Source organism: Artibeus jamaicensis, unplaced genomic scaffold (assembly GCF_021234435.1).
Source record: "Artibeus jamaicensis isolate MK-2021 breed Jamaican fruit bat unplaced genomic scaffold, CSHL_Jam_final contig_548, whole genome shotgun sequence".
NCBI classification, from domain to species: Eukaryota; Metazoa; Chordata; class Mammalia; order Chiroptera; family Phyllostomidae; genus Artibeus; species Artibeus jamaicensis.
Window position 1 is genome coordinate 6,730,425 of NW_026521883.1, and position 12,842 is coordinate 6,743,266.

Genomic DNA, 12,842 nt, shown 5'->3' on the forward strand with positions numbered 1-12,842 from the left:
AAGATTTTATTTATTTATCTTTAGAGGGGAAGGAGAGAGGGAGAGAAACATCGATGTATGGTTGCCTCTAGTGTATCCCCTGCAGGGAACTGGCCTGCAGGGAACCTACATTCTTTCTTTTTTTTAAAAAAAACTGTCGCCTGAGGACATTTTTTCATTAATTTTAGAGAAAGAGGAATAAGGGGAGGAAAGAAGAGAGAGAGAGAAACATCAATGTGAGAAAGAAGTGACCACTGGCTGGCACCCACACTGGGGATCGAACCCTCAACCTTTTGGATATGGGACAACGCTCCAACTAACTAAGCCACACTGGCCAGGGCCCTACTTTACATTCTTCATAGCACCTGCAAAGTCTGGTATCATCTTTCTTAGGTTCATTTCTTTAACTATTGCCTGTTTACCCCAGTAGTGTGAGTCCAGGAGCACAGAGAACTTGTCTGTCTTGTTCACTACTGAACTGCACATGCTCGCGAGAGTCCTTCCGACAGAGAAACCCTCAGGTATTTGTTCAATGAATAAATTAATCTACAGTAAGATGAAATTTAAAAGAACAAAACCAAGCAACACCTGACATAATATTTTTATGGTAGCTGAATGGTGAATTTGGTTTTGGAGCTTCAGACTAGAGAGTGACCTCTGCAGTCAGGTCATGTCCGGGTCAAAGTGGGGTTCTTTCCTCAGCAGTTCTGCACAGAGCCATGGCGTTCTGCCTGAGGTGGAAGAATTTGCCCCTCCCGCAGTGAATGGACAACACTTTGTGTCCATCTTTGCTTAGCTTGTGAGGAATCTGCTTCTGCCGGTTAATTCCTAAAACACTAAGTGCCTGCAGTAGGTAAGGGGCAGTGCTGTGAGTCCTGTGAGGATGTCTACTCATGATTTGGACACAGACCACACTTAACCTGTGCACAGAGCTTCTCCATCCTCTGGACACAGGTCCAGTGAGAGCCAGCTGTCCCCGGCAGCCAACACGCTGCCCACCACACAGCACGTGCTCAGAACATGACCACCCAACAAAAGAATGATGGAGGGTTGGACAGACAATTCCCAGACCCCTCAGCATTCTCTCCATGCTCTGCTAGGTGGCCTCTGAACTACCCACATCTCCGTGTGAGCCCAGTACCCAGAACCAGACACTTCTGAATCTGAAAGTGGCATACTGCGAGATGTTATACCCTCCTAATGCAGCCAGAGAATAGATTTCAAATGGAATCTAGATCTCTTCCACCCCATAAAAACAGAAGTAGTCTCATGTTTTTATCTGCTTACAACCACTTCTGCTGGGGACTTTAAATGTCTTTATAAAGCGAGTATTTTTTAAAAAGTAATTTTTGAGAGAAATGAAAAAGGAGGTGGGGGGGTGAGGAGAGAGACAGGGAGGGGGAGGGGGAGGGGGTAGAGAGAAAGACATCGACTCATTGCTCCCCCTATCCACGCATTCACAGGTTGCTCCTTGCATGTGCCCTGGCCAGGGACTGAACCTGCAACACTGATGCATCAGGATGATACTCCAATTATGTAAACTACCCAGCCAGGGCAAGAAAACATTTTTTAAAAAATAAAGTATTAGAAGATATTAGAAGTCTTGCCACTTTAAAACTATTTTTCCCTGAAAGGAGATGGTGTTGAAATACTTAGATTCAGCGAATTCATACTTAAAATATTACTATAATGTATTGATTTTTTACCAGACTCAATTGACTGAAAAGTTGTTTGTATAGCAATATTGGCCAAAACAATATACTAGAACAATTTTGTTATCCATAGTAATCAAGTGCACTTCTGAAGTATAATTATACTGTCATAAAAATAAAGCCAAGACACACTTTTCCAAGCAATAAAACAATAGGGGCTATAAAATAGGAAGAAGAAAAGCCTAAATAAATGAGATTTTAAAAAATGAAATTTAGTGTCTTTCGAAAACACCATCACCTCCTCTTCCTTCCCTTAAGCCAAGGTTAGCAGAAAATGATCAATACTTCAATCTCAATAAACTATTTCAATAATAGTTAATTCGGGTGGAAACAGAGTTTGAAAATCTCTGCTCAGCGACCTGTGACATCCTGTCATGTTGCTTGGATGCCAATAATCCATCATTGCAATAATGGATATGAGTGTGTGTGAAGCTACAGGAACGTGGAGGGGGAAGTACAGGTGGGGAAAGTATAGAGAATCATGAGCTCAAGTTCATTCTTTAGATTCTAATCAATACAATACATATTGTTGTAGGAAACAAACCTATAACAGTGAATGCTGAGAGAAGGAGAGAGGAAAGCATACATAATTAATTTTATTTGACAAGCACTCATTGATTTTCTGGAAATATTAATATCCTTGCTTGTCACATTATACTATAATGCAATCCAGCTATATATAAGTATTTAATTTTGCATCAAGACGGTGTCTTGTTTGCTTGTTAAAAATATGATCTTGGCTACAAGGAAAAAGCTCTTCATTTGATTGGAAATCTAAAGTTAAAATAAATCAAATCATCACCTTACTCTTGGGTCAATATTAAGACCATTTAAAAAGTACTCTCAATTTACAAGATGCACTTCAGAGAAAACATGCACAGTGCTGGGGTGGAGGTCCTGCCGCAGTCAGTGGAGAAGCTGGAATCAGACCTGCGCTGCTCAGGTGGGCAGCTCAGGGTCGGCTGGTACAAGAAATGGAAGTTTTCTGGGTACTATGTGGTTCAACATAGGTTTCACCAAGGACTCTTTTTATTATGTTTCTCCTTAGGATTCCGATGATTTGGAATTTGCTGTTTATTCAACAACATTAATTAGACAATAATGTATTTTCTCATTTTACATAACTGGCCACTAGAGGTTCTAATTTTCATAAAATATGCCATTTAACTGAAATAATTCTAGGTCCAAATACAAAGGTAATGTTTTACTCAGCCTGGACAGTCACACCACAGGGGCGGAATACAATCTAATAGTTCATGTGATCTCAGTTACCATCTCCAAGGGCCATCCTCACCCTCCTGCCCAACGAATATCTCGTAAAATAGATAAGACAACATAAAGGAAGAGAGACCAACACCTTTGAGCATTATTAACCCTTCCTTCTTCTTCCTGTCTCTAGATATGATCAAATTAATCCTTAAATAATGGCATATATCCAATCTTCAAAACACCATATAGATGGCATATATGCTACCCATCATAGCACTGAAAAATTCTACCCCAGATCCAGGTTAGATCTGAAAGCAGATGGAGGTAGAAAATTCATTATTGTTTTTAAACACCTAGAGAGTAGAAAACATGGCCACAAAGCTGACAACTTGAGTCTTAGCCTGAATAATCTGCATTAAGGAAAAAAATATAAAGATGATCCTTAAGAGCTTGTTAGCTAACTGACTTACCATGACTTATGTGCTAAGAGTTAAACATTACTTCACTTCTGGAACCAAAGCGTAGGTGACTCCATTAAACTAAGGAGGGAGCGAAGAACCTGAGTGACTGGCCTTCACTATTACAGAATGTTTCCAAAGGAACTGAGACTGTTAACTGCTTTCATTTCAATGTGAAGTACTACCCCCAAAAGAGAACATTAACTAGTATGTTGGGCTAATGAGTGCTAAGTACTCAAAGTTTTAAACATTTGAAACAGGATTAATCATTTAAATATATGCTCTTAGTTCAGAAATTCCTATTCTTCTGGGTTAATGTTCTAAAACAATTATGCAGCCTCTGAATTAGGAAGGATCTAAAATAAGCTGGATATAGGAAGGACACAATTAAAGAGCCTTACTAAAACCTGCTTGTAAAAACTTCCTCTTGCCTCATTCCATTTCAGCTAACGTGTATAAAGCATCTATTCTATCCTTAGGACTATGCTGGATACACTGGAAAATACAAGGAAACACAATGGACTCTGTCTGACCTTGAGAAGGAACACTGCCTAGGGCAACAGCACAGAGTGAGAGGCAGAGGTGCTGTGAGGAGCCCTGGCTCTGCTACCGAAGGGTCACAGGAATGCGAGCCTCGGCTTTCTCCAGCGGTAAAATGGGCTTAACACCACACCAGCTGTCCTACAAAAGTGAACGAAATCGACTGACGAAAGAAAAATACTTTGAAATTTAAAAAAAATCAATGTAAGATATAATAACAAATTATATTCATTATAATTTATATAACATGAATTATAATTATTTATTATAATTATTCATTATAGAGATGACTAGAGAATATAAGAAAACATAGAAGTATACTACATATCATAGTATAATGCAGAATTCCTCAAAGTTCATTCAACACAACTCTGATTCTGTGAGATGTTCATAGGTGTATCTCAGAAACAGAATCCCATGGCTGAGTAAGCACAGAAAGCACAGGACTTAAGGATTTTTCTGTTACCAGTCCAGCCATTACCAGTGGCTGACATTCAGTGTCAGTCACAGCAGTAATTCAGCCTCTTCTATGGACCATCTCATTTAACCGGACAACAACTCAGTAAGACAGATGTTACTACTATCCCCATTTTATACATGGGGAAACTGAGGCAGAAGACATTATACAACTTTCCCAAGGTCACACGGCTAGTTAGTGGCAGATGCAGGGCTTCACAACTCAGAGCCCCCCACATTTAACCACAACACATACTGCTCTCTACTTTCTCAGAGTTTTGAAATTCACTATGAATCTGTCCCAGGGGAACAGATCATGTGTCTTTCCTGAATTAATTTTTTTGGAACAACCTGTAGGACTTTGGTAAATGGAGCAATAATGAAAAGTGAATGCATTTCCTTTTCCTAAATTACTCTGCCTCCTAGGCTTGGGCTATATTTTAGTCTAAGGTATTTCCTTTATGATCCATTTCACCCAAATCAGTAATCCAAGAAACATCAATTTAAGATGATCTGCCTAGGTCACTATCATCACACAGAGAGCAGCTCAGCAGGGGATTACACACAGACTGCACGTCTGGTTCAAATGCCCGGGCCCAGAACTTCACATTGCACACAGTGCAATGTGAACAGACTGGGAGAGAACATACAGACTTAAGGGACGAAAATGTGATCAACTATTAAATAATATATATTGCAGTTTATCCCTTGAAAATCACCATACCCCATCAAGTGAGCAAATAGGACTGAAATATTAAGCTTTTGCTTTGCATTTATTAGCTTTATTATACTTTATAAAAAATTAAATAGGCCCATTAGGCAGTTTTGTTACCAATGAGTGGATTTTCCAATATTTTCTTCATCTAGTTTATGTAGCATAGCCTGTAATGTAATCATTTTGCTTGAAAAAAATCACAATTTTTATAGTCAACACCATTAAGGTAAACATAGTGTAGGAGAAAGTCAATCATAACACATCAAACATTTGATTTTATAGAGACTTTAGTAAAGTAATCTTCATTTCTTGATGATTATACTATTTCTTTGTGCTGAACTAAAAGCCAGGGACACAAACACAACACAGAGTGAAGCCCAGGAAAACACGAAGGCCAGTGACCAATGACAAGTGGTTATGCAATTAGGTATCTTCATACCCTTTCCCCTTAAGAATCACCTGGGCAACATGATAACGGAAATGTCCTCTTTTTATAAGAAATCAAATATACAAAAAAAGCACTAAAATGATCATAATGCTGCCACTCACCCTCCATAGACAGCCACTGTCAAAAACATTAAGTCTTAAAATAATGCATATTGAGCCTAAGAAAAGGCAGCTAAATGAACTCCGTATAAACTGCTAACATCACTGCAGCATTCTGGCACATCAACAGGTCTGGGCTCTGGGCATGTGGGAGGACGTTCCCTTGGATACGATGGCCCTAATCAAAGAAGTTGTAGCCGTGCTTCTTGCTAAAAACATTAGCCAGGGGAACGGGGAATTATTACTTAATGGGCACAGGGCGTCCCATCTGCCGGATGAAGAGTTCTGCAGATGGACGGTGCTGATGGTTGCAGAACAATATGAGTGTGCTCAATGCCACTGAGCTGCAGACTTAAAAAGGACTGAGAGGGTAAACTTTATGTAATATGTATTTTATCGCAGTTAAAAATACTATTTAAAAAATACTAACAATCTTGTTCTAATTTTTCTTTGCCAGGTGGCCATGTTATTTCAATTTCCCTTTATCCCCCTTTTTTATATAGAAACCTGTGTTTTAAGGTAAAAGATCAGGATTTTAACATTAGAGTATTATTTCTAATAAACATTGTCTGCTAGGGTTTGGTGGTCTTGTGTTTTCTCCCTTCTAAAACCAACCGGGATATTAAATTCACAACAGGCCTTCAATTACAAAAATATAAACACGCTTGACAGTTAACATTTGGTGAAACAGCACAAAGAAGAAATGCATTAGGAGTCTAATTGTTCTTGGATTCCATTTGAAGCCAATAAAAGGAATCCAAAGAGTAGCTAGAAATCTTTCCTGTATTATTATACCTGGCTATCAGCACGAAAGCATTAAGAAGAAAGGTTGAGGCTTTGAAAATTCTCCCTTTTGGGAACTCAAGAGAAGGAAAATGGAGTGTACACATTCTTTCTTTCCTTTCTAAGGGTCCCTGAACCCACAAATATTAAGAACAGGGTAAAAATTCAAGTCAGATAAGAGTAAAGAGGAGCCCCGGCTGGTGTGGCTCACTGGCTTGAGTGCCAGCCTGCAAACCGAAGGGTTGGTGGTTCAATTCCCAGTCTAGAGCACATGCCTAGGTTGCAGACCAAGTCCCCAGTAGGCAACACATGACAGGCAACCATGCATTGATGTTTCTCTCCTCTTTCTTCCTCCCTCCCCCTCTCTCTAAAAATAAATAAATAAAATCTTTTTCAAAAAAGTACGGAGGAGCAGACTAAAATGAAGAGATGTTGTTTGTGCAGAACTGGGAGCTGCACGGGAAGGGATGCTAGCCTCCAACTCATTAGACACATCAGCCATCAAACATTTTAAAGGCAAGACCCAAAGACTGTATCAGAAATATGTCATTACTTAATTCTCTGAATTTCAGAGCAACCATTCACTGTACCCAGTCATCTGTAGGAAAAAATGATCCAAATATGTAAACGTCAGTTCTTAAAGGATTATATTCAGAACAAAAGACTCCCGTCCTGGCTCTACTTGCAGAGAGGATTGAAGCCCTGGGTGGGATTGGAACAGGTGTCTCTGAAGGAGCTTTGAAGCCTGAGGACTCTGATTCTATGCCAAGGCTGCGCCTACATGTGGAGGAGGTATTTCTGGGATTTTAGGATGTGACCCTTCATGGTCATAGGGCCACGGGGCAATTTTTATCTGTACTCATGCGGCTGGTCAGAACGTAAAATTCTAAGAACATTAGTAACCAATTAGAAAATAAATTATTTTACAACTCTGAAAACTTATATTAATATCAACGTTGAAACATCTGAGGTAAAAACGCAATCACAACGTGTTGCAAGGTTAGCGTGTGTATGGAAAACAGCTCTCTGGAGGAAAGCTTTATTATTCCCTCGGGGCTTTCTCACAGAGTATGGATTTTTTAATTCCTGGTGGAATATTTTTCATACACCATTGCAGACTATTAAGTACCAGATATTACATTATGAAGTTTAAACTTTGCACTACTGCATGAGAAAGACTTCCCTGTTGAGAAAACTATTTTTTATGGTTAGCATTTTTTAATATGAAAATGAACACTCCTTTAGGGTAGGATCACTGCAGCTAGAATTTGGGAGAATTTTATAACTTAACATATTCATCAATGTGTAGAAATTCTCTCGGGGAGCAGGGTAAGGACAGAAAGAAATACAACAGGAAGAAGGCGGTTTAATAACAGAGTGTCGACACAGGGCAGAGCGGTGGTATTTAAAAGGCTTGTCTTCCACTGGGCATAGTTGTAAATAGGCAGGGGACTAGCACAGGGTGGTAGCAGTTAAAAAAAAATCATGGGGTTAAAGAGCAAAGAAAAAAACATATTAAACTTCAGGCCAGTTAAATGTATACTTGCTAATGGTGGACTATTAATGGTTCACTCAGGAGAGATGCAGACTCAGATATTAAAAAAGGCTATATAAATGCACCTTTTAAAGCAATTCCTGAGAAAATAGATGCCTTAAAGAATCTGGGAGTCAAATGTGGAAATAAAACCTAAGCGCTCATGGTCATTTAAAAATCTCTGCTGAGGAGAACTCGGGATACCCACATGCGGTGAAAGTGGTAGAAAGTTTAAACGGAATTCACTACTCACTTGTAGACAGTGCCTCCGTTGCCATGACCAAGAGTGTCTCGATATCGTATGTCTTGTTCATTCATCTCCACAAGAAAGAAAGAAAAACAAAAAGGGTGTCATACTGTGGATGAAAATGTCAAGGAAAAGCAACTCTGGGCCATAAACAACAAGCGGTCTGGGTCATTTCAAGTTCAGCTGCAAGAATGAGAAGATCAATACAACATTTGCTGTCCAATTTATAAAAGACGATACCAGGGGACAAAGTGATGGAAAGTTTAATGACAATTTGTTTGCCTGGGTCATTTCATTAAAGTTTGATAAAAGGTGTCAAAATGGAATGATATAACATAGCTCAAAAGGGTCAGGTCAGAGACAGCGATCAGAACACGGTCTCCAGTGCTGCACAGGACCAATGCCAACGAGTGAGTGCTGCACACAAGCAAAGTCAAACTTGGAAAGACAACACACACATGCCCTCAGTAATCTTATTCACGATCTGTAAACAGATCAGCCCCTGAAAAGTCCTCAGGTGACCCTATAATTAACACTAAACAAACAGTAATGCTGATGATTTTCCTAGAGTAGATATAGCTTTTTTTTTTGGAAATGATAAATTAGTACACAGCACTAAATGGGTAGAAATCACATGCTGATAGAAAAGTACCAAATCAATGCACTTCAAAATGCACATATACTCAAATATGATAAAGAAAAAGCATAGCATATGATTTTAATAAAGTTGTTTCCATAATTTAAAATATAAAACAGCACACACATTTTCCCCAGGTTCTGTAAAACTTCCATACCACAAATACTACTCTCGCTTGTATCACAAATAGTAGTGAATTATTTTGGTGTTCACAAAATATTGTTTTAGAGTTTCAAAGAACCCCCTAAATAATTATTTATCAGATTATATTTGATGCATTCAGTAATTTTCTACACATTGGTCCACTTGCTTAAAAATTAACTGCCAACTTTATTCACTAAGTGGCTTCAATAACAGTGTTATTTTCCATATAGCTAAAGCTTAGGAAAAGCCATACTAAGCCCTGAAAAAAAAAAATCAATTTCCAGGGAATTGAACTGCCTTGCATGAGCAGAAAATGGATGGAGTTTTTAATTCAATATCACCTGGAAAAAAATTGTTTGCTTTCAGACCATTACAGTGAAGCTTTAACTATTTTGCTGTACTCTACACTTCCACCAATTGAATAAAGCAAGGCTTCGTTTACCAAGGGAAATAGTTTTCTTCTATACATTTCTGAGGCTGAAGCTTCAGAAAACTGTGGTAATTAGAAGTACAGTGCAGGTAACAGAACCAGCTTCCCTTCCACGCCATTTTGCCAAATCCCTAAAAGAATACTGGCAGATATAATGTGTGAAGGCAAGTTCTGCACCCATTTTAATTGTAGTACAATCTAATTGATGCAATTTGCTATTAGCTAATTGCCATATTTTGGGTCAGTGGAGAAATGATAGGCAAGTCAGAAAAACTGGCAACTATTTCCCCATTTCACACAAGTTCTGTTCTTCACTACCTTCCTATTACTAATATTTTGTTTAAAGTATTTAAACCTGTGTAAAAGATGTAGTATGAAGAAAAGAGAACATTATTCTGGACCAAAGGACAGATTTTAAGACAGCATTAAAGGAAAAATGAGCACATAAAGCAACTGGAGATGCTAAACCAGCAGAGCTGCTGTTGGGTTGACTGTGAGGGATGAAGGAGATGTATGTAAATATCCATATCTACTGGTGGATGGAAATAGGCTAATTCCTTTAAAATATTTCTCTAAGTATTCTAAGCATGACTCTAACAACCGAAGTTGTACCATTAACTTGCCTAACAAGCTGCACCATCATCACAGTTTGAAGTAAATTTCTAGGAGAGAGATATTTCACTCGAGTCTACAAATTCTGAATTAGCAGCACTGAGATTTAAGGGTAAACAGGCTGCAGCCGTGGAGTATGGTCATGTCCCCTCCACCTCCATTACTCCATCAGGGCCTTCTGGGTAAAAGGACCAGTAGTTTCCTCTCAGAAAAATATACACAACAAGACACATTGATATTACACATTTTCAATGATACACTGGGAGAGACCTAGGACTTTGGAGGGTGTCTGATTTTGTGGCCTTTTGTTGGAGGAAAAGAAGGCAAAGGAGTAAGCAGGGCATGTCTCTGAGCAGCTTCAACCATTATAATCCTGACATCAGAGTATTTTTACCTCTACTACCTATCAGGTAGGAAAGAGAAGGGAAGCCCCCCCTCCCACCCGCACCATCCCCAGTACTACAGCCTAAGCAGGAGTGGTGGGCATCCCGAATGGTCAGAGACCGGAAATGTATGTTGTGTGGGTGGGTGTGTGCTAAGTACTATGTAGATAAATTCAAGGATAGGAATTTGGAATGCTTCAGATAATGAGGAAGACTGTAAATGTCGCATCAAGACAAAAATGGTTTTGAACAAGTTCTGGAACGATGTCACTTAAAAAAAACAGTATCCATAATAAAATGGGTAAAGTGTTCATACGATGTTTTATTAAAGTTCTATAGACCTTTGCCTGACCTATGAATTCACTGATAGATTTTTATATTTTGAAATATCAGATTCTTTTTCTTTTTACTCATTTGAATTTTTCTAATTTTATATGGTATATAAATATTATTGATGTAAAAAAAAAGTTTCAAAAAGGAAAGCTATTAGAGCCAACCTCATGAATTGATTACACACAAAATTTTCAGAATTCCATAGCTCTGATCAGAATGTATTACTTTAATTGATTTCAACTATGAAAAATCATTAAAGGAATCAACAAATAGCTAATAGCATTTTTGCCTTTTTAGTTTAGATAAGCACATTAATCCAACTTTTCAAAATGAAGCACAGGAAGAGTGCTCATTATGATCATGCAAAGTGGTGTTTTTAAAACCCACAGAGTACATTTAAATGCGATAGGACCAGGTCCCATAAAAAGCACAGCATTTACAATGTAAGTACGGAGCCTCATTCACACAGGTTATACAACCAGTCAGGGCTCGAACTCAATCCGAACTCAGTCTTGCACATGCTCCTCTGGAGGCTGCACCTCAGCAGTTGGTCTCACGTGTAGGGATAGAGGGGCAGCCCCCCACCCACGGTCCCTGGTCCACAGGAGGAAAAGCCATCAGCTGGAGGGCACTCGCCAGGTAAAGGCGATTTTGTTAGATGTGGCATTTGTGTCTAAGAAGAAAACTTTTAAAAATCATACAGCTCTTTACATAGAAAAGAGGTAAAATAAAATTCTTATTCAATAAATACACCAAAATCAATTTTAAATAAAAATTTTAAAAAGCAAATAAAAGACAAACTAACAGACAGACGTGAGGGTAGATGGAGGAAGAAAAAGCCATGAGAGTTATGACTGCATGTCAACTGCCAAGGAGGCAAACGACCTGGCAGAAATGGCCGGCACCGGGCCCCGCCCCTGCTGCCAGACAGGCAGGCACCATGGAAGAAACGCCAACGTGAAAACCAGGGCGGAAAAGTTACGGTTGTGTGGGGAGAGGAGTCATGCAGCTTGGACTTACATACACAATCTCATTTATGTTTCGGTTTTCATATGGAATCTAAGGTGAGCTGTAAGAATCTAAGAGCTTTATATGCTTGTAAGAATTAGTTTTAAAGCTAATTTTACAGTACAATACCTATTTTTCTCCCTCTTTTTTTTTCTGAAATGCAAAAACTTTTCCAAAGGCACTTGAAGTTCTCAAAATACATGTAAAAAATGCAGAAAGATCAGAATTAGTTCTAGATCTGTGATTTCTCAGTACATTTACACTTAATTTATGAGGAATTAAAAAAAACTGTCACAAAATCTACAAGATCTAAAACATAAAATGAGGAAAAACAACTTTAGAAATGCAAAGGTCAAAGTTGCACATACTTAGAATAACTGTGCACTTTTTAAAACCTTTAAATTGACCCACTAAGCCACTTTTAATCAGTTTCAAATCAAGGGCCAATGTTAAACTGAAATGGGAAAAACACATCCAGAAAACACATAATTGGTACTGATTTATAGTCCTAAGTAAAACATGCCAAAAATACTTATGATTTTTTAGAGCTGGAAAAAAAAGGAATCCTCTGTTTAAGCAATAACAGAAAAATGGTGTCTCTATTCCAAAGACTAAATGTTAAACTTTAAAAAAAAGTGCTTGATTTAATATAATATTAATGAAATTAATGGGGAAAATGAAATTCAATTATGGATCAGCAAAGAAAATATTCTTTGTTTATTGTCTGCCTGTGTTAAGAAGAATCAGTACCTATCGCTGATAAATCATTAAAATAAAAATGCTCAATTAATCCTTATTTTATATGTAAAGGTCTGATAGAAACTAGTCCTATCCCTAGACCTTCGCTTCACAAATCGAAGCAATACTGGGTTCAAAAAGCAGTAGCACTCTCTGAGCAGACAACTGGAGAGATTTAGTAAATCCCACTTTAGAGAGCAGAGACTAATGGGAAAACACGAGCCAGTCAAATGCTTCTTATGAACTGTTGACACTATATCAATGCGGAATCAATTGGTGGCATTTACTCTGAGTGACAGAAAAGAAATAAATATTTATATCACATAACCTATATCAATGAACCCAGGCTGAAAGCTATTTCTAACCTGTCAATATTTG

General features: G+C 38.3%; 1 protein-coding gene across 5 annotated transcripts in view; it reads right to left on the reverse strand.

Annotated features, from left to right (window-relative positions):
• MAP2K5 (mitogen-activated protein kinase kinase 5) overlaps nucleotides 1-12,842 on the reverse strand; it is a 256,131-nt gene that overhangs the window by 190,141 nt on the left and 53,148 nt on the right. For all 5 annotated transcript variants that reach the window (XM_053670162.1, XM_037155695.2, XM_037155694.2 and 2 more), the window contains exon 8: nucleotides 8,186-8,250. In XM_053670162.1, coding sequence (XP_053526137.1) covers nucleotides 8,186-8,250 — 65 coding nt within the window. The remainder of the gene's footprint in view (nucleotides 1-8,185; nucleotides 8,251-12,842) is intronic.